Source organism: Scylla paramamosain, chromosome 19 (genome assembly GCF_035594125.1).
Source record: "Scylla paramamosain isolate STU-SP2022 chromosome 19, ASM3559412v1, whole genome shotgun sequence".
NCBI classification, from domain to species: Eukaryota; Metazoa; Arthropoda; class Malacostraca; order Decapoda; family Portunidae; genus Scylla; species Scylla paramamosain.
The window spans coordinates 14556142-14578641 of record NC_087169.1 but is presented as its reverse complement, the minus strand read 5'-3'; the positions used below and the strand labels follow the sequence as shown (position 1 = coordinate 14578641).

Below are 22500 nucleotides of genomic sequence, written 5' to 3'. Positions count from 1 at the left end.
GTACTTCTTGTGGATTCATAATATGCTGTCGTGCTTTGTTACTCAATATTTATTTCATTTTTCCTTTTCTTTTTTTTTTTTCTTTTTGTTCGTGCCTCTGATTAACTTCACTGAGAGAGGAAAGGTGTGTGTGGTTTTATTTGCCATGATCGAAGCTGGAAGGACAGAAACGCGGGAAAAAAAAGAAAAAAAAAGAGGAAAACGAACATCACTAAATTTTACTATATTGTGGGGCGAAAAAAATGAGGTTTGTGTGTGGCAGTACATGTGAGAGAGCGGAAGAGAGGATGGACAGTGAGTGATGTATTATGAACAATTATACCATCTCTCTCTCTCTCTCTCTCTGCATTATCTCGTTTTCTATTCACGACTTTTTTTTTAAAAGATTAAGTCAAAATTACGCTCATTTCATCAGTGATAGTGAGGATGTAGCGTTGCGCAGACTCTGAAATACCTAACATCTCACCGGGACACATTTCATACTTAGAACGTTCTCTGCATTAAATGAATTCCCTTGCATTCATATATTTAATTTTTATCACGGGGTTTATCTGACGCAGGGGAGATAATTGGGCTCATTCATGCGTTATATGAAGCCCTCGCCTTTACTACGCTGCGTGACTCGCACTGCATGAGGTAGTGTAGCTTCGCGCAAACAGACTCGAATCATAATCAAGAGTGGTGCTCCTGTTTGCTTTGTTGTGTTGCTGCGGCGCCAAGATTCTGAATAAGCCAATTAGTCCTTTATAACATGCCATCCTACGAAACAAGAGGTGGGGTGATGGTGCTTGTTCGTTCTTTGTGTTCTGTTGTGTTGTTGTGCCGGCAAGATGGGTAGTCAGTCAGTTTTTCATGCCTTGCCATTACACAAAACTTCATTTACTGACTAAAAAAAGCAGAAAATTCAACGTAAAATAATAGACAGTAAAAAATAATAAATAAATAAATAAAAACAGAAAAAATCAACGTAAAAGGTACATCGTTACCACACACAAAAAAAAATTAAACATGAAAAATACACGGTTACCCTCCCCCAAAAAATAATAAAAATAAAAATAAAAAAAAATGAAAAATAAATAAATAAATAAACACAAAAAAAAAAATGTCTATAATTTACTAACATGCAAGCGTAGGAGCCCTCGCGTCCTTGGCTCCTCGGGTCCTTGGGTAAGTCCTGGCGTGGGAGGCGGCACAGGGCCATCCAGTTGTTCTTCCTTCGTTAATCTCCGCAAATGGACAGCTGGGGGGGGGTGCGTGAGTGGCGAAATGCGGTCATTCGGATGCGGCCCTCGGTTGTGTTTGGAGGTGAAAGGGAGGGAAGGTGGGAACAGACCTCAAGGACGGCGTGAGGTTTACTTCTGTCTCCCTCTGAGCCCTTTGAGTCTTCTGCTGAATGTGAAGGGTCAAGAGATGCACGATGGGTAACGCAGGCTTGAAGTATCACATCTCACACGTCTGGCAAGGTGAATGTAAGGTCTTGTATGTCTCTGTTTCTGATCATTTAACTTTGTTGGTTGTCCATGCGGATTGCTGACTGTGCTCTTGTGTATCTGTTTCTATAGTTAAGTTTGGTGTCCGCCTATCCGGATTTCTAATAAAAAAAAAAAAAAAAACTTTATTTTACAGTAAGTTTAGGCTGATTAATTTGCTGTTGTTCTATTCCATTCTAGGGAATAACATCATAAGCTCAAAGTTAATTGCAAGACAGTGATGACTTCATACTTCTTACATTCCCACGGGCAAACCTAATGATACCTGACATGGGTGAGCGGGAGAGGTGGCAGGGAAACAGACACTGACCTCAACAACACTCCTACTCTAGTCTAAAGTTTCCCTGCTATATTTCCTTCTTCGCGAAGTTTCCTCGAAGAGGAATCAAAGCGGCGCCAGTAAATTTCGCCTCTAACCGCCGGGTCATGCTCCTTCCCGGCAGTAAATTTTTGAGAATCATGATTTGCTGCGCCACAACGTGCCTTAACTGGCAGAAGGACGACCCTCTCGACGACCACACGGGCACAGCTTCACGTCGTTGGTTCACATTTATAATACTAAACCAACACACTGTGTCTGGCCACGCCGCGCACATAACCTCTCACTTGGGGCTTCAATAATTTTAACAAGAGCATGACGCTCGCCATTAAACTTCACGACACATTGGGGACGCGGTGGACCGTGAGTAGCAATCGCGCAAAAGTAAAGCAAGGATTTAGCAACTTCTGCCCCCAAAAATGCCTTGCCTTTACCTCGTTCTTCGGCAGTCACAGGCACGGAAACCAAGAACACCGCGGCTCTCAGTCAATTAGCGGCAATCAGCGCTGCATCAAAGGCCGGTGCGCGAGGACTCATCCGCACGAAGAGCTAAATCCAATTATCACCGAGTCGGAATGAAGTGTAATTGAATATGAAGTATTACTGAATATGTAACTAGATTTTTTTTTTATTCTTTTTTTTTTTTTTTTGTCACTAACTGAATTATTTCTTTCTCCTGTTGGTGTATCGTTCTCTCGCTTTCATGTCAGTGTTAGTATGTAAAGATATGTAATTTTTTTTTCATAACTATGTAAATAATTTTAATAAATATTTTCTTGTCACTTATTCAGAATTTATCTTCCTTTTATCATTAAGGTCTTCCTTCCGTAATGGAAAAGCTGACTTTTTTTTTTCATTGTACATATATTTTGTTGCAAGGTACGTATTTATTTATTAATTTTCTTTCAAGCTTCAGTTTTCTCTTCCAAACTGGTCAGAGAGTCCAGCTTTCATGTTTTAGTTCTCCCTTCCGGCAAACCATGATTACACCTACCAAGGCACTTATTGCCAAACACCTCGGTATCCTACATCCATTACATTTAACCGGCTGTAATGGAAGTTATTAGGTGTTTTCAAGTGCATATTCACGATTCTAGTGATCGTTTAACATTGATTCTGGACCATCAAAGGGAGTAAAAAACTTGAGAACCTAACTAATCACTGTGTGGCCTTTGAAGATGTTATTTATGGGAGAGAGGAAGAAAAATGCTGGTGAATATGGGACCAATATAAGAAAAGTGAGCGTTTAAGGTGCTGCCCGAAAAAAAAAAACCTTCCATCCAGAGCAATCTTTTACCACCACCACCATCACCACCAACACCACCATCACCACCACCACCACCACCACCACCACCACCATTACTCACTCCCTCACTACCTCACGTCCCGTCCATTCATTCACTCCCTTCACAGATTTGTCTCGTAAAGCTCCCAGCCTCCATTTCTTCACTCCCTCAAGGCCACGTCTCTCCGTCTCCCTCACTCCTTACGCCATCACTCCTCTCTCCTTCGCTCCCAAGGTTCTCCCTTATTATCATTCTTCCAAAAGATTCATCTCCCTCCCTCTCCCTAGCACTGCTTCAATCTGTGCCCTTCTGTTCTTACGTATTTTCCCTAATACTTCCGATCCCTCAGAATAATCCCTCAGGTACCTATCATCCTTTCCTCTTCTTCCTCCTCCTCCTCCTCCTCTTCCACCTTCCAAAATATCCTACCTTCTAATAATCCCTTCTTTCGTACTTATCCTTTCTACTTCTCCTCCTCCTTCTCATCTTCCTCGTCGATTCCCGTAAAACACCCTACTTTAGATAATTCTTTCTTCTGTACTTGTCATTTTTCCTACCTTTCCTCCTCCCAACACGTCCTACCTTTGGGTAATTCCTCCGGTACCTATCATTTTTTCTACCTTTCCTCCTCTTATACCTTCCCAAAACGTTTCACCTCATAATAATTCCTTCCTTACCTATCATCCTTCCTACCTTTCCTTCCCCGCCTCCTCGCCCCTCCTCCCAACACGTCCTACCTTCGCTTCTCATTACCTTCCATGCCTTTCACTTCATAAATATTGCCACAACTCACCCTACGTGCGATCCAGACCGAAACTGCACCAAAAGCCTCTATTGGTTTTTCACAAGGTAACTAACTGGCTGTGCAGAGGAAGTTTTAAGTGGCATAACGACCTTAATGCTTTTTACGCCTCTGGTTTCGTCGTTTAAATTGTAAAATGTAAAGTTAAGTAGTGATGTGAAGCGAAGCCTGATCGTAAAGGTGATTATGGAGAAACTGTATTAGATAAGACAATAAGGAGAGCAATAAAACATATCATTCGTGCTTATTAGTGGTGGAAATTTTGACGTCAATAGCTAGGCAACCAATAGCAAGCGAATATGCAAGATGGGGTAAAAAGACAAACGCAGATTAAAAAATTACATTATTCATGCTTGTTATTGGTGGAATCAAACTATGACGTCAATAACTAAGCAGCCAATAGCAAGCGAGTATGCAAGATGGAGTAAAAAGACAAACAAATAGCATATGGAACAAAAAAAAAAGCAGATATAAAATTATTAATAAATAGAAACTAAATGATAAATTAATAAACACTAAATTAATTATAAACGAATGAGTATTAAAACGACGAATAAATAAGGAAATACTAAACAATATAAAAATTTGAAAATGTAACGTTCTTAAAATAAATGAGTTTCGCTTCCACGACTCTCGCACACACACAAAGTAATGGAAGGCGGGGAGAGAACTTCATTATACGAGACTTCCATTAAGTTTAAGCGCGCGGGGGATATTCTTGCGGTGTGCTGTACGACCCCTGCTTCCCTTCCTCAGCACGCCCCGCACGCACTACCTGCCGCGGGGGTGAGGGGGGACGGATTGGCGGGATGACGTGATAAATTCTATGAGATTTATCTTCTTCCCACAATGTCAGAGAGAGAGAGAGAGAGAGAATCAGCAAGAAGCACTACTGCTCTCTTACCTATAACATCACCGTCACTGCTGCTGCTGGTGCGAACAACAACAACAACGACAACAACAACAATAAAAACAAAATAAAATAAAATAATAATAATATATATATATATATATATATATATATATATATATATATATATATATATATATATATATATATATATATATATATATATATATATATATATATATATATATATATATATATATATATATATATATATATATATATATATATTGAATTTAGAAAATGTAAGAATAAAAAAGAAAGAGAAAAGAAAGAAGAAAAAGAAGGAAAAAGTGTCAGCGGGAACACACACACACACACACACACACACACACACACACACATATGAGGAATATGAACAAACACATTGGAAACAAAAATCTCTAAAATAAGAATTCTAAAAACCCCTCCAGTTTTAGGCACACCAGACCAGCATTCACTTCCGGCAGCGTAATGACCCTAATGAGCTCTGCCTGCGTGTTTGCTGGGGTAAAAGTGCCTCAACCTAAAAAGGGATTGCTGCAGTGTATGCCATGAGTGTTGATTAATATCAGCATTCATGTCCCTTTGCTCTGTGTGCGCAGCGCCACCTCGACCACTGCCTGCTGGCCTGCTTGCCTCTGCTGCCTCGTCACGCCATCTATAGACACAATATCCAGGTGTTAACGCAACCAGCCAATCCAATAATACTGTATTTGGTTCGACGCTTCCATTTCGCTCCTCTTTCCTTTGTTGTTGATTTATTTTATTGTCGAAAACTCTGGATACGTGTTTGGATTTTTACACAATAAAAATCCTCCGTCATGAGGCGTCGTCCCTGCACAGTCGAGGTTAATCAGGGCAGAAAAAAAAAAAAAAAACATAAATAAGAAAAGATTCAAATTTGTTTATGCTGACGATTTAATTTAATGTCCCATCGCTATAGTATGATTATTTAGTTAAAAGAAGTGGATAGAACTGCTGGTTTTTTGTTATGAACATATTCAATATTGTTAATTCATGTTTTGCTCTTGCTTTTAGTTTTCCTCTTCATTAAGTCATTACTCCATCATAAAAAGAAAAAAGAAAAAGAGATAAATTAAGTTTCTACGTTATCAACTATCCCAATATTATTCAAGTTTACTGTGTAATTTTCTCATTTTCATTTTCTACTTTATTATTTCATTATAAAAAAAAAAAATAATATATGAACGATTCTTAAAACATTTACTCTCCAAATAAACACACCATAAATAAAACAAATAACAACTTTTCAACACGTACCGCTTCAGTTTTCCCATTCGCCGAACACTTCAAAACACATCACAAATTTCACCTTAAATCTCACAAAACCTGACGAAGAGTTCTCACTATCACGCCCAAGTGGAGCGCGGTTGGCTGATCACGACAAGGAGGCTCAGCTGAGAAGTGATTGGGATTGTGATTGGTGGGGAATTTTCAGCCCTTGCTCCTATTGGCTGACATTTCCAGCTGGCAGAGTAAAAACCTTATCTGGACTTTCGACATTTAGGTTATCTTACAAGACAAATGCCGCCTCCCCCCGCTCTTTATCTGCTTCTATCATTCACCTTTATCTTTCTCCTTGCCTTTTCTCTTCCTCCTCACTGCCGGAGACGCTTTCTTCCTTGCTTTCACTTATTCCCTCCTTCCTCGACATTTTCTCTCCTCTTCCCTCCGCCTTTCAAACAAGTCCCAAGTGTCCACAGAACCACCTTAATGGGTCTTGACGACGGATTGCAATTTAGATGCAAACAAATTTCACTAACTACACCCCATCGAACCACAAACACACACACACACACACACACACACACACATACAGACAGAAAGGTAGATAAGCAGATTGAAAGACACAGACCGACACACAGATAGATAAAGAGATAGATAGGTAGATAGATTGACAGACAGAAAGACAGACGGATGGATCAACAGATAGATAGACAGACAGGCAGACAGACACAAAGAGAAAAAGACAGACGGACAGATAGATAAATAGATGCAAACATACATACATACATACATACATACATGCATGCATACATACATACATAGACAGACAGAGATATAGATAGATAGGTAGAGATAGATATACAGATAGATAGATAGACAGATAAATAGATAGATAGATAGATAGATAGATAGATAGATAGACAGATAGATAAATAGATAAAAAGATAGATAAACAGAGATAGACAGGCAGACAGATAGATAGATAGATAGATAAATTAGTAGGATAGCTTTCAAGACACTCCTATAATTTTGGATAATCCTTTTTGGCTCAACTCTTTAGGGACCGGCATTCTTCACTGGGCCTTTCCTTTTGTCTTTCTGTTGCCCTTGGCCGGAGCCCTTCTTACAAGAAGAAAAGATTTTTTTTTTTTTATGTAAGAGGGCCACTGGCCAAGGACAACAACAACAACAACAACAACAACAAAAATAGATAGATAGATAGATAGATAGATTAAAGAGAGAGAGAGAGAGAGAGAGAGAGAGAGAGAGAGAGAGAGAGAGAGAGAGAGAGAGAGATGGATGGGTAGATAGATAGGTAGACAGATAGTCAAACAGACAGCTACTCGTAAACAGATGGATAGACAGATAGACAGATAGAGATGCGGACAGAGATAGATAATCCATTGACTACTGCAAAATAAATGTAATACCACCTGTTATTAAATAAAGTGAATCCTTTAAACTTATCACACACACACACACACACACACACACACACACACACACACACACACACACACACACACACACACACACTCACAAATACACGCACACAGTCTCGAAACATTTCTCTCAGTATTGTGTTTCCTGTCTGCTGCTCGTCCAGTTTGCTCCACATTCCACAAAAGCTTACGTTTCTCCCTCTCTCCGCTGTTGCCGCTGCTTGTCACGTCCCAGGAATGGCCACACTGTATCGTGCTGGCCTACCTGTTGGGGTGCATATTTTCTAGCGGTATTAAAATAGTTTCGAGGTGGTGAAATGGTTGAATATCCAAAACTAATATTTTTTTCTGTGATTTTTTTTTTTTTGGGGGGGTTTGATTGCATTTTTACCTATTTCGCTCACTATTTTCTTGAAACTGAAGCTTAGTTACTGTATAAATGTGCAATATAAGGACAAAAGAACAGAAAATAAAGGAAGCTGCAAGAAGCCATCAGGCCTACACGTTACCATGTTTCATCACTACCCATATATTTTTCTAACCTTCTTTTAAAGCTCCCTAATGACTCAACACTAACAACCTGATTACTGAGTCCGTTCCATTTATCAACTACTCTGTTTGAGAATTATTCCTTCGTATCTTTTTCCTGAACTTATTTTTTTTTTTTTCAAGCTTGAATCCATTATTTCTTGTTCTATGTGGCTTATCAATTCATTCCGCAATTAGCATACCATTATTTTTAAGTTGATAGATGTGCCTCGCTAAGTTATTAAGCAATGCTATTTTAATGCACCTAGACTGACGATGTTAAAATTACGATAATGAAAAATATTTACCTTTAAAAACATATGTGAAGTTAAAACATTTATTTACCTTCAAAACCGTACATTAAATTGGTACATTTCCCTTCAAAAACGTACATTAAGTTGGTACATTTACCTTCAAAAGCGTACATTAAGTTGAAACATATACCTTCAAAAACGTACATTAAGTTGGTACATTTACCTTCAAAAGATTACATTAAGTTGAAACATTTACCTACAAAAGCGTACATTAAGTTGAAAAATTTACCTTCAAAAAACGTACATAAAGTTGAAACATTTACCTTCAAAAACGTACATTAAGTTGAAACATTTACCTCCAAAAGCATAAAGCTGAAACACATTTCCCTCCAAAACCACATCGAAACCCAAAAGCAGCGAGGCAACGTGAATCAGCAAGTCCAAACACGACGATTAAAATATGAAGAGCGATTTCACGGCCAGCGAAATGACGGACAGGAGACAGACAGGCGGCCACGAGCAATGACAAAGTAATTTAATCCAGGTGTCACGTAAATTGTCAATATTTACATGTTTTCCACGAACACTAATACTCCACTGAGCTGAGTAGGATGAGATGATAATCAGTAGTGATGAGTTTACCGATGATTAATAAAGGAAATATGCATCGGTTTTGGAGTGTATATAAATGTTCCCCGTTATTTTTATCGAGATTTCTATTCTTTCAACTATACTGCGCTAAAGTTTATTCATATCCGAAAGAGGCGCTCGAGGGAAGGAGTGAGGTGCTCTGGTCGCCTCGAGAGAGCATCAGGGATAATGGAATGAGGCCCAGCGTTATAATTTGATCCCCGTTCTTAAGTTTTCTCAGAACTACCAACATTACCACATTAACAGCACCACCACCATCACCGCCTTAACAACATCATCACCATCACCACCATTACCACCTTAATATCACCACCACCACCATTACCAACCATTATCACCTTAACACCACGACCATCACCACCACCATCGCCACAATTACAGACTCTACCATTAGCGCCACCATTACTATTTCTACCATCGAACCCTTCTCTTCCTCCTCTTCCTCCTCCTCCTCATCTTTCTGCTCTTTCACCACCACGAAAAGCATCATCAAACACAAGCAGGTTAGCGGCAGCGACGATGACGACAGGGTACAGAAGCCAGATGTTAAAAAAAAAAAAAGAAAAAAAAAAGAAAAGAAAAGGTCATTGCAAGTTTTCATTACAAAAAAAATATTGTGTAAGATCCCTTTTGAGGAGAAGAAGGAGGAGGAGGAGGAGGAGGAGGAGGAGGAGGAGGAGGAGGAGGAGGAGGAGGAGGAGGAGGAAAAAGAACAGGGGGAGTAGAGGGAAATATTTTAGAAGAAAAAGGGTTAGAGGAAAAATGTGAAATCTTTCTCAGAGTACGAATTAAAGTCAATACATTTAAAAAAAAATTACAGGTAGAGCAATATTAAAGGTTCTGATCCTCTTTCATCGGAATCCAATTCCCTTTATCTGATCCGATTCGGATATTTACCTGTTTTCATTGATCGCTGAGCCTTGCAAAAAAAAAAAAAAAAGTTTGTTATCCATGCAGTGATCAACGTTATTCCTGCCCACTTGTGTTACGCCGAGGTTATAATATGATTAATATGAGACTAATAAATGTGTTTATCTTACCTCGTCTGTCTCTCCAATTATAAATGAATGGCACACCTAAATATTTCACATCTCATTCCGGCAGCTTGATAACATTCAACTGTCTCTTTATTCCATTATCCATTCAAAATAGTGGAGTAGTATAATGAAGTCAACATACCAACAGATTCATATTTAAAAGTTTTCCTCGTTTTCTCATGCCCACTTTCCCGTGTCCCACTCAAACACATTTAATTTCAGTGTGAGTCTGGCAGTGGCATTAAAATGCTTTTAAAATAATTATGATATCCTCTCCCTCATATTTTTTTTCGCTTACTTTAATGTAAACACGTTCCTTCCACAGCATGAACCCTCTAGCGTTCCCTTTTCACACACTGGCATTCTTTCCGCTTTGTAAATCCCGTAACTGTCTCCTTTCCAAACACAAACCTAGATCCAGCTGTTGCTCAAAACTCCACTTTTTTTTTTTTTTTTTTTTGCAGCTTTCTTTCCTCTCCTGACAATCCCGCACGCTCTACATGTCATCCATCACATCCCCTTCCACCTCACTCTCCACTCCAGCCACTCAGAAAATCCAGATTCAAAAACCCTTCTTTTTTTTTCTCTCTCTCTCATTCGTCTTCCATTCAGCTTCCTTCCACCTTAACTTAAAAAGCTCCTCTTTCTTTCTCTCTTCTACCTTCCTCCTTTAGCTTCTCTTCACTGCTAATTCAAAACCTCCTCTGATCATTTACCTCCCTCCTATACCTTCCCTCTACTTTTAATTAGAAGGTTCCTTCGTTCTTCCACCTTATCCTCCTACAACATCCCACGTGTAATTATTTTTTTTTTCCTCCTCTCCTACCTACCTCCTTCAGTTTCCATCCATCTTCTACTTGAAAGCCCTTCCTTCTCTGCCTCTCAGCCTCCCTCCACTCTCACCGATCAAAAGGCTTCCTGCTCATTTCTGTCATCCTCTACTTGAGATCATCATCAGAAAATGTTAACATCAGACTCCTAAACACACAACCCATCCCACACAAACTCCCCTCGCCCACTCATCACATCCAACCCACATGCACTTACTCGCCCAACCCACACATCCCATCGCCCCGCCACACACACACACTCGCCTCACCCATCCATCTCCTTCCCATACACACAACCACTTCCATATAACCCAACACACTGCACAATAATCAAACTTTTCCTTGTATTTCCTTACTCCAACTCACTCACCACTCAACTAGACTGGTAAATCCACCCTCCCTCTCACACGCGCCTCTCTCAGTCTCAGAAGTCAGGTTGTTAGTGTTGAGTTATTAAGGAGCTTTAAAAGATGAGACGAATTTGTGGATGGGGATGACAGGTAAAAACATGTAGGTATGTTTTTATACAGAGACTGCCACGAGTAGACCTTATAATTCTTGAAGCTTCCCTTATTTTCTTACGTTCCTATGTTTTTTTTATGACTCACATTTTCTTATCACACTCACACAAACCTATCAAGCTCAGTTATAACAATCCTCCCAGGTATTATTGATCACCTGGGCTCACCTGTGCTCCTCTCACCTGCAGGCATGTGTGGAGGGGAGACTCTGTGCCCCAATAAGACTGAGCTGGACACCTGCCTCGCCAAGCTGATGCCTCACATGCCACGCTCCGGCCTACCTGACAACCCGCGCCAGCTGACCACCATGTGTAGGTAAGGTGTGTGTGTGTGTGTGTGTGTGTGTGTGTGTGTGTGTAGCGGTTCAGTCTGCACGTCCAAACTAATCCATGAATAATCTCACACACAGGAATCGAATAAGCCAAGCAATATTCCCTTGATCCCAACCTGACGCGGAACACAAAGGATTGTACACCTTCATACTGTACACTCGCTGCCATGAGTCGATGAAACTGGACCGCTTCTTCTTCTTCTTATTATTATTATTTTTTTCTTATCTTTGTTCTTTTCAATCATTGTTTTCCACCTTCCCTATGTCTGGCCGTTTCTCCTAATTCAAGTTCTCTAAGGTAGCTGTGCACTCTCTTATACTCTCTTAAGCGTTTAATCTTGAGCGTAAGTAATCTGGTCTCGTAACAATAACTGGGTGTTAGGTCACGCGAAGTTGTTAAGAGGTTGGAGGACTTGAGATCAATAGAAAACGGATGATACAAAAGGAGACTACAAAAATGATGAGGATGACAGGTGTAGATACGTAGGCATGTTTTATACAGGGACTGCCACGTATAGGGCTGGTGGCTTCTCGCAGTTTCCATTGTTTCCTATGTCATTAGTTGAGTACAAAAGAGCAATATACTTCTGACTATGGCTGTACATTAATCCCTTGACTGCTATTTGGCACATCTTTCCTCAGTTACTAATCACTCTGAGACATCTTTATTTGTTCTATAGCCACCTCCAATTTTTAAACTGGTAGAAATTGCAATTTTTTTTCATCCTAACTTTCTTGTAGATGCTTATAAAGATTTCACGCATTACTTCTGGTGCTGTTAATGATTTCGTATCGCAGTGAATTCTTTTACTACAATGGTTTCGCTTCACTCTTAATAAAGTAATATAGAGTAAGCTAAAAGCATGATTTTAAGACACCATTGATAACAAACAGAACTAATGGAATAACCAAAATCTGTTAGTGCCTGTAGTTTAATTACTGCCAAGGTAAATCACGTAGGGTTTCATCAATAAAATCACAGGCATAGTAATATCATTAAGAACCAAAGGATTAAGCCCTCCATAGATACAGATGCTAACCATCCATTGTCTGACACTGAGAGGCCGCTGAATGGTTTCCAATTACGACTCTGGAAACTAGACAATTTACGCCACAGCCAACAATAAGCAGGGAAAGGCAATCTCTCTGCACCAGAAACTATGTAGACTAAGAGGGATCGATAATGTCCCGAAGTAATATCATTCACATGGGCGATGGGAGCGACGAGCCACTAATGAAATGGAAGAGAAGGGCCCTTGCCCGACCTATGGCAGGGAGGACGGCGGTGTATTGACGTGTATGGGTTACATCAGAGAGAGAGAGAGAGAGAGAGAGAGAGAGAGAGAGAGAGAGAGAGAGAGAGAGAGAGAGAGAGAATGGGGGGAAGCTAATACTGTCAAATCCTTACGTCCCTTGTCAGGTAAAAATAGATTTTCAATTCTCTCTCTCTCTCTCTCTCTCTCTCTCTCTCTCTCTCTCTCTCTCTCTCTCTCTCTCTCTCTCTCTCTCTCTCTCACACACACACACACACACACACACACACACACACAGGCTATAATCAACCTGTAATCCGGTTGTCACCACTCGCGACATAGAAAGAGAAAGAGAGAGAGAGAGAGAGAGAGAGAGAGAGAGAGAGAGAGAGAGAGAGAGAGAGAGAGAGAGAGAGAGAGAGAGAGAGAGAGAGAGAGAGAGTTTTGTGCAATATTTCCTTTATGAAACTTTGAGAAATTCTATCTACTCCCTTCCAATCACCACTTTCATTTTTCATCTCCATTCATTTCCACATGTTGCTCTTCCCTTCTTTTCTCGTTTGAGTTTCTATTGTTTAAAAATTGCCTTTTTATCCTCCACATCAACTTCCTACCCTTGAAATGCCAGCTCCCTCATGTTTATGTTTATTCAGCAGTCCTTTATCGTTATTTCTTTTCTCTCATCCCCTCTTTTATTTTTTCTCCCCCTCCTCCTCCTATTAATTTATCTAAACTTTCATCTTGATCTCGCCTTTCAACCATTTACGAGGTAACAGCATCACGTTCTGAGATATTAGGGTGTGTGTGTGTGTGTGTGTGTGTGTGTGTGTGTGTGTGTGTGTGTGTGTGTGGCTACCTGCCTGCCTGCCTGCCTAACCTTGCTTGCTTGGTCTTTCCAGGGCGTTCAAAGGCGGCATGATGTGTGTGGATCGTTATACAGCAAAGTGTATGAGACCAGTGGAACGTGCAAGCCTTGAACTTCACCTGCAGGGCGCCCGTTCCACCCTCGCCTTCCTCTGCGATGACCCAATATTCAAAAGAGGTCAGGTTATCCCTTCTCCTGCTGGTCGTGTCAGTACTTATTACTCTCCCGTCCCGTCCTCTTCCCTTCCTGCCACGCTCTACTCTCTTCATTTTTTTTTTCTTTTTGTCTCTATTTCCCTAAGGCGACCTCCGTTTACTTTCCCTAAGGTCATGTTCTGCGCTATCATCTATATCAATCTTCCTTAACTTTCTGGTCCAGTTAGCTGTATCGTATTTCATAATAACTAATTGCCTTTCCCACCCGCCTTTTTTTTTTTTTTCCATACGCTCAGGTCTCTTTCATGTCCTCACCTTCTTTCATGTTATTCTCGTTTCAAAGCATTTCTATGCCTTTCTTCTTTACGTGTATTTTTCTTCCTCCGCTTTCAATTAACTCACCTGCGTAGATTTTCATTCTATTGACTTCTTCATCCATTTACCAATTAAAAATCTGACGAATTCTTTCACATTTGATCTAGTTAAAATGCTATACATTTTATTACTTTCACCCTTATTTAATTTAATTATAATCATCTTTACTTCCTTTCCCTCCAGTCTACTTATTTCTTTAATTTCCATGCATTCACCTTCCCTTCTTTCAGCAACCTTCATCTGGTTTTTCTTTTACTCTACCATTATTCAATTTAACCATAATGATCCACCGCCATTCCTCTTCCTTCAGTCTACTCATCCTCTCTTGGTTTTGATACATTCACCTCTTCCCTCACCTATTTTCATCTGCCTTTCATTGTAAGTATATCCATCATCTTTGTTACCCTCATTTTTCTTTCACACTCTCCTCTCTTTTCCTCTGCCCTACTTAATTCCCTTCCTCATTTGCATACTATTTTCCTCTTTTCCTCTTTACCACTCCTGCCATGAAACCTTCCTTCCTGGTCGCTACGCTATTTTTACATGCAAAATCCCACGTATCATTTCCTTATTTTTTTCACGATTTGATTCTCTCTCTCTCTCTCTCTCTCTCTCTCTCTCTCTCTCTCTCTCTCTCTCTCTCTCTCTCTCTCTCTCTCTCTCTCTCTCTCTCTCTCTCTCTCTCTCTTTTGTGCCTTATCTTACATTTCGCTTAGGAGACTTAACAAGTTTTCAGTTTCATGAGCTTATTGTCCTCTTACGCTCCACTCTCTCTCTCTCTCTCTCTCTCTCTCTCTCTCTCTCTCTCTCTCTCTCTCTCTCTCTCTCTCTCTCTTCAATTTAAGTAAGATTCAGTGGTGCAGAAGGAGGAGGAGGAGGAGGAGAGAACTTATGAAGAAAACAACATCCACTTTAGCAACACAGTATTCTCTCTCTCTCTCTCTCTCTCTCTCTCTCTCTCTCTCTCTCTCTCTCTCTCTCTCTCTCTCTCTCTCTCTCTCTCTCTCTGTCTGTAAGGGCCGCGGGACACGCCCACCACCACAAATCACAGAAACTTTTCACATTCTCTTTCAAGAAAATTAAGAAAGGAAAAGAATACGAGTAATAAAAGTCGTCTTTCATGGAACACACTAAGACCTGCCGAACTGAAACAGAAAATGGGACAAGTGCTCTCTCTCTCTCTCTCTCTCTCTCTCTCTCTCTCTCTCTCTCTCTCTCTCTCTCTCTCTCTCTCTCTCTCTCTCTCTCTCTCTCTCTCTGTCTTGTTCTGTCGCCCCGTGTTCCACCTTTACTGGGAATCAAAAACTCATTACTGCTTTTATGTTCTCTAGTTAAAAAAAGAAGCTGTGATTCGTATGTGTGGCATTGTGTTGAGTCTTTTTCATGTTATTTTTTTGTTCAAGAGTGCGGTGTTTAATAATGTATTCATGTAAATGTTTTTTTTTTTTTGTTGTTGTTGTTGTTATTATTTTTTTCCTAATTTAGATGCTTTTTTCAGGCGTTATTGCTTTTTTTTATTTAGTATATTTCTTTTTTTATTGTATTGATTTAAATGCTGTGGCGTTGATATTTATTTTGCTGTTCTTGTATTGATGTCAAATGTTATGGCGTTGTTACTTATATAATGTTCTTGTTGAATCTACCTTAGTGTTTCTTTCTCTTGTTGTAATTTATTTGGAGTTTCTGTTGAATTAATTCGTGTTTCTTTGTGACGTTGCCATTTATTTGCAGTTCTTTATTACATTCATTTATGTGTTGTGACATTGATATTCATTTGATGTTTCTGCTGTATTAATTTTAGTGTTGCGGCGTTGTTATCTACGTATTTACTGTTTTTGAGGTAATAGTTTAAACATTGTGGCGTTGCTAATTATTTGATTTTGCTGTATTAATCTAAATGTTGAGGCGTTTTTCCTATTTGCTGTTTTGTCTTCCTAAATTCAAATGTCTCTCTCTTTGGCGTTGTTATCTATATCCCTCCTATGGTATGAGTGCCAGTATCTATGCTCTTGGTGCCGCGTCACTTGTGCATCCTTTGTTTGTTGCCGTCACTGATATGACCGCTGTGTTCACTTTCATATATTTATACTCGAGTAATGCATGAAGCTTCTAAACTTTTTTACTCTGCAATTTTTATTAGTGTTGTGACCGTAGCGAGCTAATATTACGTTTCCTATTATTGCTGCTGCTGCTGCTGTTGTTGTTGTTGTTGTTGTTGTTGTTGTTGTTGTTGTTGTTGTTGCTTCTACTCTTTCTCCTTTTTTTCTGATTCTACCACTACTACTACTACTACTACTACTACTACTACTACTACACTACAACTACTTCTACCACTGCTACTACTGTCAAGGGTGCAACACAAGATTTTTCTCCTCTTTCGCTTCTCATGTCCAGCTCTTCCAATGTATTACACTAGTCTCGTCTAACATCCTTTTTGGCCCTTTCCTACTTTTCTTCGTCAGCAGTTTACAAAGAGAAAGCTAGGTCGGTCTCTCTCTCTCTCTCTCATCTCTCTCATCTCGTTACGGGAACTGCTTCCAGTCTGGCTAGGGCAAAGTGATGAGAGAGAGAGAGAGAGAGAGAGAGAGAGAGAGAGAGAGAGAGAGAGAGAGAGAGAGAGAGAGAGAGAGAGAGAGAGAGAGAAAGGGGATAGACTAGGAGAGGACGGATGGAAAAGGAAGGAGAAAAATGAGATATATATGCAGACAGTGAAGGGAGGGAGGGAGGGACGGATGGAGGGAGAGAGGGAGGGAGGGTAGGAGGGAGGGAGAGAGGAAGAGAGATATGGAGACTGATAACACCAAAAACTAATCAAGAGAATGGACGGAATAGTATCAATAAAGAAGAGAAAAATAGTTTGGTAGAGGACGATGCAAATCTTCGTCAACTCAGGGAGAGAGAGAGAGAGAGAGAGAGAGAGAGAGAGAGAGAGAGAGAGAGAGAGAGAGAGAGAGAGAGAGAGAGAGAGAGAGAGACAGGGCGGCTCTAACCAGGAAAATATAACTCTTATCTCTAAGAGCACTCGGGCAGTCTAAATTCCTCTTCCCAAATAATGGACACTTAACATTCCTCATAAAATTACTGCTGACGAAGGCACCGGCGGAGGAGTGAAACATTCCGGTACACCTGAGTGACTGCCTGGCGCGAACGTTCCTCAACCACCTTCCGTCTAGGAGTTAGGAGAAATATTCGACGAACGGCAGACTTCCATAACGCGTCTTACGTCCTATTACGCTGTGAGGGGGTGGGAAGGTCAAAGGAGAGCGAACAATTAAGGAGATAAAAGAGACAGGCGTGTGAAGTTCAAGGAAAGGACTGGAGACGAAGAGTTGCTGAGTTGAGATCAAGGCTGCCAACTTCCCAACCCTTATCCGTGAAAATCGCACTTGTTCCAACTACGATATCAGAAGCCTCTCTCTCTCTCTCTCTCTCTCTCTCTCTCTCTCTCTCTCTCTCTCTCTCTCTCTCTCTCTCTCTCTCTCTCTCTCTCTCTCTCTCAATACAACACACACACACACACACACACACACACACACACACAGCAAAGAAATACACAGTGACACAGTCTCAGAGAGCAAATAACAAAGAAGACGAGTTTCAGTCTCTCTCTCTCTCTCTCTCTCTCTCTCTCTCTCTCTCTCTCTCTCTCTCTCTCTCTCTCTCTCTCTCTCTCTCTCTCTCTCTCTCTCTCACAATACAACACACACACACACACACACACACACACACACACACACACACACACACACACACACACACACACACACACACACACACACACACACACACACACACACACAGCAAAGAAATACACAGTGACACAGTCTCAGAGAGCAAATAACAAAGAAGACACGAGTTTCAGTCTCAGTCTCTCTCTCTCTCTCTCTCTCTCTCTCTCTCTCTCTCTCTCTCTCTCTCTCTCTCTCTCTCTCTCTCTCTCTCTCTCTTCCACCACACCCACCACACTACAGACGCACTTTCCAGAACCAGATAGTTTTCAATAGACAAAGTTCCTGCCATAATTCCGAGGCAAAGCAACTCCACAAGTTTGACAAGACGAGAGTGTGGCGGATCTGGCACATCCGGAGGCAGGGCGGAATGGGAGAAGGGCGAGGGAGTGATGGACGAGGAGTGAGGGCGTGCAGGCGTGAAGGTGGATTGGATGGAAATTACGTGCTGGTACAGAGAGGTCGGAGGTGGAAGTATATAATGGTTCTGGAGGGAGGGAATGGATGCACTCGATGAGTGGGGAAATGGATGGTTGGATGAATGAACGGGTAGATGACTGGTGAATGAAGGGAACAGGTTGACAGACAGGAATGGATGAATAAGGGTGAGAGAGAGAGAGAGAGAGAGAGAGAGAGAGAGAGAGAGAGAGAGAGAGAGAGAGAGAGAGAGAGAGAGAGAGAGAGAGAGAGAGAGAGAGAGTTTTTTTTTTTGATTGATTGATTGATATATCTATTTGGCTCCATGGGTTTATATATTTATAGTATTTATTCATAGTATAAAAGTCAGGTTCAATAAACTGAGGCTTTAGTAGGACCTGAATGCGTTAATAAAAAAAAAAAAACAGCAGGGGTCAGAATTGGAGCCGTTCTATGTATATTATAATTGTTTTGGTTCTAAATCATATTATCAAATAGATAAACAATATTCATAACAATAAGAAACATACATTTATAGCAAGGCATCATGATATACATAACGCACATGTGCTGGAATACTAGTGACTGGTTATCATTACATACGAAACTATAGAAAAACGAAACACGAAACACGAAAGAAAAAACAAAACAAATGTATTATGCTGTATCAAAGAAGTATGACCGAAGAATTATGAAAAACTAATACATGAAAATAGAATTCCATTGAGATAAGAGTAGTGATGGAATTTAAGTATAATATCATTTAAGTTGTTCATGTAAAAGATGAAAATAATTTAGTTGTGAAGACTTTCAAAATATTTGCTGAACAGCATTTTCATTAATTTGCTTTTAAAGGAATTGAAGTTAGGGTCAACAATCAAGTCTTGTGGCAGGATATTCCAGTTTCTGCTTCCTCTTGACAAAACACTGTGCTGGGCTAGTGATGTCCTGCACAACGAAATACGTAGATTATGTTCTTCACGTTACATTATCCGGCATTAATATGAAACTAACGTCCAAAGGGAATGAGTATAAAGATTTGTGTACAAACAGATTGGTCTGCAAGTATATAATATCTGGAAATTTTAAGAATTTACAGTCTCTGAAAATGCAATTTGTATGATCGTAGCGTTTTTTTTTTTTTTTGTTTTTGTTTTTTTAGTATATAATGCGTAAGAGTTTTTTTTTCTGAGTTATAAAGAGATTATCCATGAAAGCTTTAAGGGCACCTCCCCATATTGCAAAGCAATATAGAAGATGTAGTTAAAGTAAGATAAATTTGATGTAAACGATCAGAAGTTAAATAATATCTTAGTCTGTATATTACACCTGTTAATAATGATACTTTATATTTTACAAAGTCCACATGATCTTTCCATGTTAACTTATTGTCAACAATTATTCCTAAAAACTTAAATTCAGAAACTTCATTTAATATATAATTATTGGTTTTGATAGATGTGTGTACTGGCTGAGATGTGAGGGGAGTGGAGAGCTTGAGATGTGTTTTGTTAATATTTAAGGTTAACTGGATGATCATAATCCAGTTGGACACGTTATTTAATTCTGTATTTAGTACGTGCGAAATATGTCCCTGGATGAAAATATTGGTGTCATCTGCGAAGAGTAAAAATTTGAGTTTGTTGCTTCTACGGGTGATATCACTAATATATACTAAAAAGAGGATAGGTACAAGAATTAAGCCTCGGGTACACCACGGCTAATTAAATTGTATGGTTATGATACATTATTGTAAGAGGTGTACTGTTTTCTTTGTCGTTGTATCAAAAGCCTTACTAAGACCACAGAATATGGTTAGTTGAAAAATTTTGCTATCAAAGTGCATTATATAAATTTTGGCAAATATAATGAATTGTAAAGTCAGTTGAAAAATTTAGGCGGAATCCATAGCGAGTCGAAGTTAAGATGGAGTGTTCTGAGAGAAAATTCATAAGCCTTACAGCCATTACTTTTTCGAAAATTTTACTGGAACATGGCAAGATAGAAACTGGCTTGTAATTCTGAAGTAAAGAAAAGTCACCTTTTTTTTTTTTTATTGGAATAATTCTGGCAATCTTTAGATGGTCCGGAAAAGATCCCTCTTCAAATGATGTTTTTTTTTTTTATAATAAATATTAAAAATGGAGCAATTTTGTCTTGACATTCCTTGATTACTTTCATACTGACATCATGACCAGGAGAGGAAACTTAGATATCATGAATCACTGATGTAATTTCAGTTAGTGTAGTTTATCTTACGAAAAAAGAAAATGGAGAAGGTTCTGGCATATATGTATTAAAAAGAAATGGTGTCTGTTGGATGTTGTTCGCTAGTGTGTCACCTATACTGCTGAAATAGTTATTAAATGCATTAGCCGCATTATAATCATCAGTAATAGTATCTCCATTGAAAGTGAAGGACGAAGGTAATTTAGGTTTAGTTTTTCCAAATTGTTAATAGTCTATTTTTCTATTTTTTTTTATTTTTTTTTTTTTTATATCTCCTGCATATTCAATAAACTTAGTTTTGTAATAATTTTCTTTGGCTGTTCTTATTTTTTTTATGTTAATCGATTTTTAAATGATTTAAAAGTTGTTTCATTTGTCAGAGGCCATTTGGCGTATATTTTTTGTAGTTTGTTACGTTGTTTGATTGACAGTATAATAAGTGGGGTTATATATGGCTTATTACAATGCTTTTCTTTGATTTTAATGATTGATAGTTGAAAGTATTCTCCAACTAGCCAAAAAACTCCTTCATTAACAGAAGGTATCAAAATCTTTCAAGATCTAACTCCACTCGTGACTTCTGGCACCTACCCAAAAACATCTGACTTTACTTCTTCATCTTTTCCTTGTTTATTTAAATCTGAAGGCACCGCTACCATCTCATCTGTTTCTAAAGCTGAACTCTTCGCTCAAACCATTGCTAAAAACCCTACCTTGGATGATTCAGGGCTTGCTCTTCCTTCTTCTCCACCCTCTGACTACTTCATGCTACTTATAAAAATCCTTTGCAATGATGTTTTCCATTCCCTTGCTGGCCTAAACCATCGGAAGTCTTATGGACCTGATGGGGTCCCTCCTATTGTTCTCCGAAACTGTGCCTCCGTGCTTGCACCTTACCTAGTCAACTGTCTATCAACATCTACCTTCCTTCTTGCTGGAAGTTTGCCTACATTCACCCTGTTCCTAAAAAAGGGTGACCGTTCTAATCTCTCAAACTACCACCCTGTTGCTTTAATTCCCTGCCTATCCAAAGTTTTTGAACCTACCCTCAACAGGAAGATTATTAAACATCTATCACTTCACAACCTTCTATCTGATCGCCAGTATGGGTTCTGTTAAGGCCGCTCTACTGCCTTTCCTTACTGAGTCTTAGCCACCCTCTTTTAGAGATTTTGGTGAAACTTTTGCTGTTGCCTTAGACATTTTAAAAGCTTCAGATAGAGTCTGGCAAAAAGCTTTGATTTCCAAACTACCCTTTTAAGGCTTCTATCCTCCTCTCTGTAATTTCATCTCAAGTTTCCTTTCTGACCGTTCTATTGCTGTTGTGGCAGACGGTCACTGTTCTTCTCCTAAATCTATTAACAGTGGTGTTCCTCAGGGTTCTTTTCTGTCACCCACTCTTCCTAATATTCATCAATGATCTCCTAAACCAAACTACTTGCCCTACCCACTCCTACGCTGATGATATCACCTTGCACTTTTCCACGTCTTTTCGTCAACGTCCAACCGTTCAGGAAGTAAACAGTTAATGCAAGAAAGCCACAGAACACCTTACTTCTGATCTCTCTAAAATTTCTGATTGAGGCTGAGCAAACATATTATTATCCAATGCCTCAAAAATACAATTCCTCCATCTATCAACTCGATACAACAGACAACTATCCCTTCTTCCTCAATAATATTCAACTGTCGCTTTCTCCTACAATGAACATCTTCGGTCTGTCTTTTACTTATAATCTAAACTGGAAACTTCACATCTCATCTCTAGCTAAAACAGCTTCTATGAAGTTAAGCGTTCTGAGTCATCTCCGCCAGTTTTCTCATCCCCCCATCTGCTAATTTTGTACAGG

At 39.6% G+C, this 22500-nt stretch overlaps 1 protein-coding gene across 1 annotated transcript in view; it reads left to right on the top strand.

Annotated features, from left to right (window-relative positions):
- The window catches only part of LOC135109687 (uncharacterized), a 36383-nt gene that overhangs the window by 4374 nt on the left and 9509 nt on the right, over nucleotides 1–22500 (top strand). The window contains exons 2-3 of the mRNA XM_064021238.1: nucleotides 11486–11612; nucleotides 13781–13923. Coding sequence (XP_063877308.1) covers nucleotides 11486–11612; nucleotides 13781–13923 — 270 coding nt within the window. The remainder of the gene's footprint in view (nucleotides 1–11485; nucleotides 11613–13780; nucleotides 13924–22500) is intronic.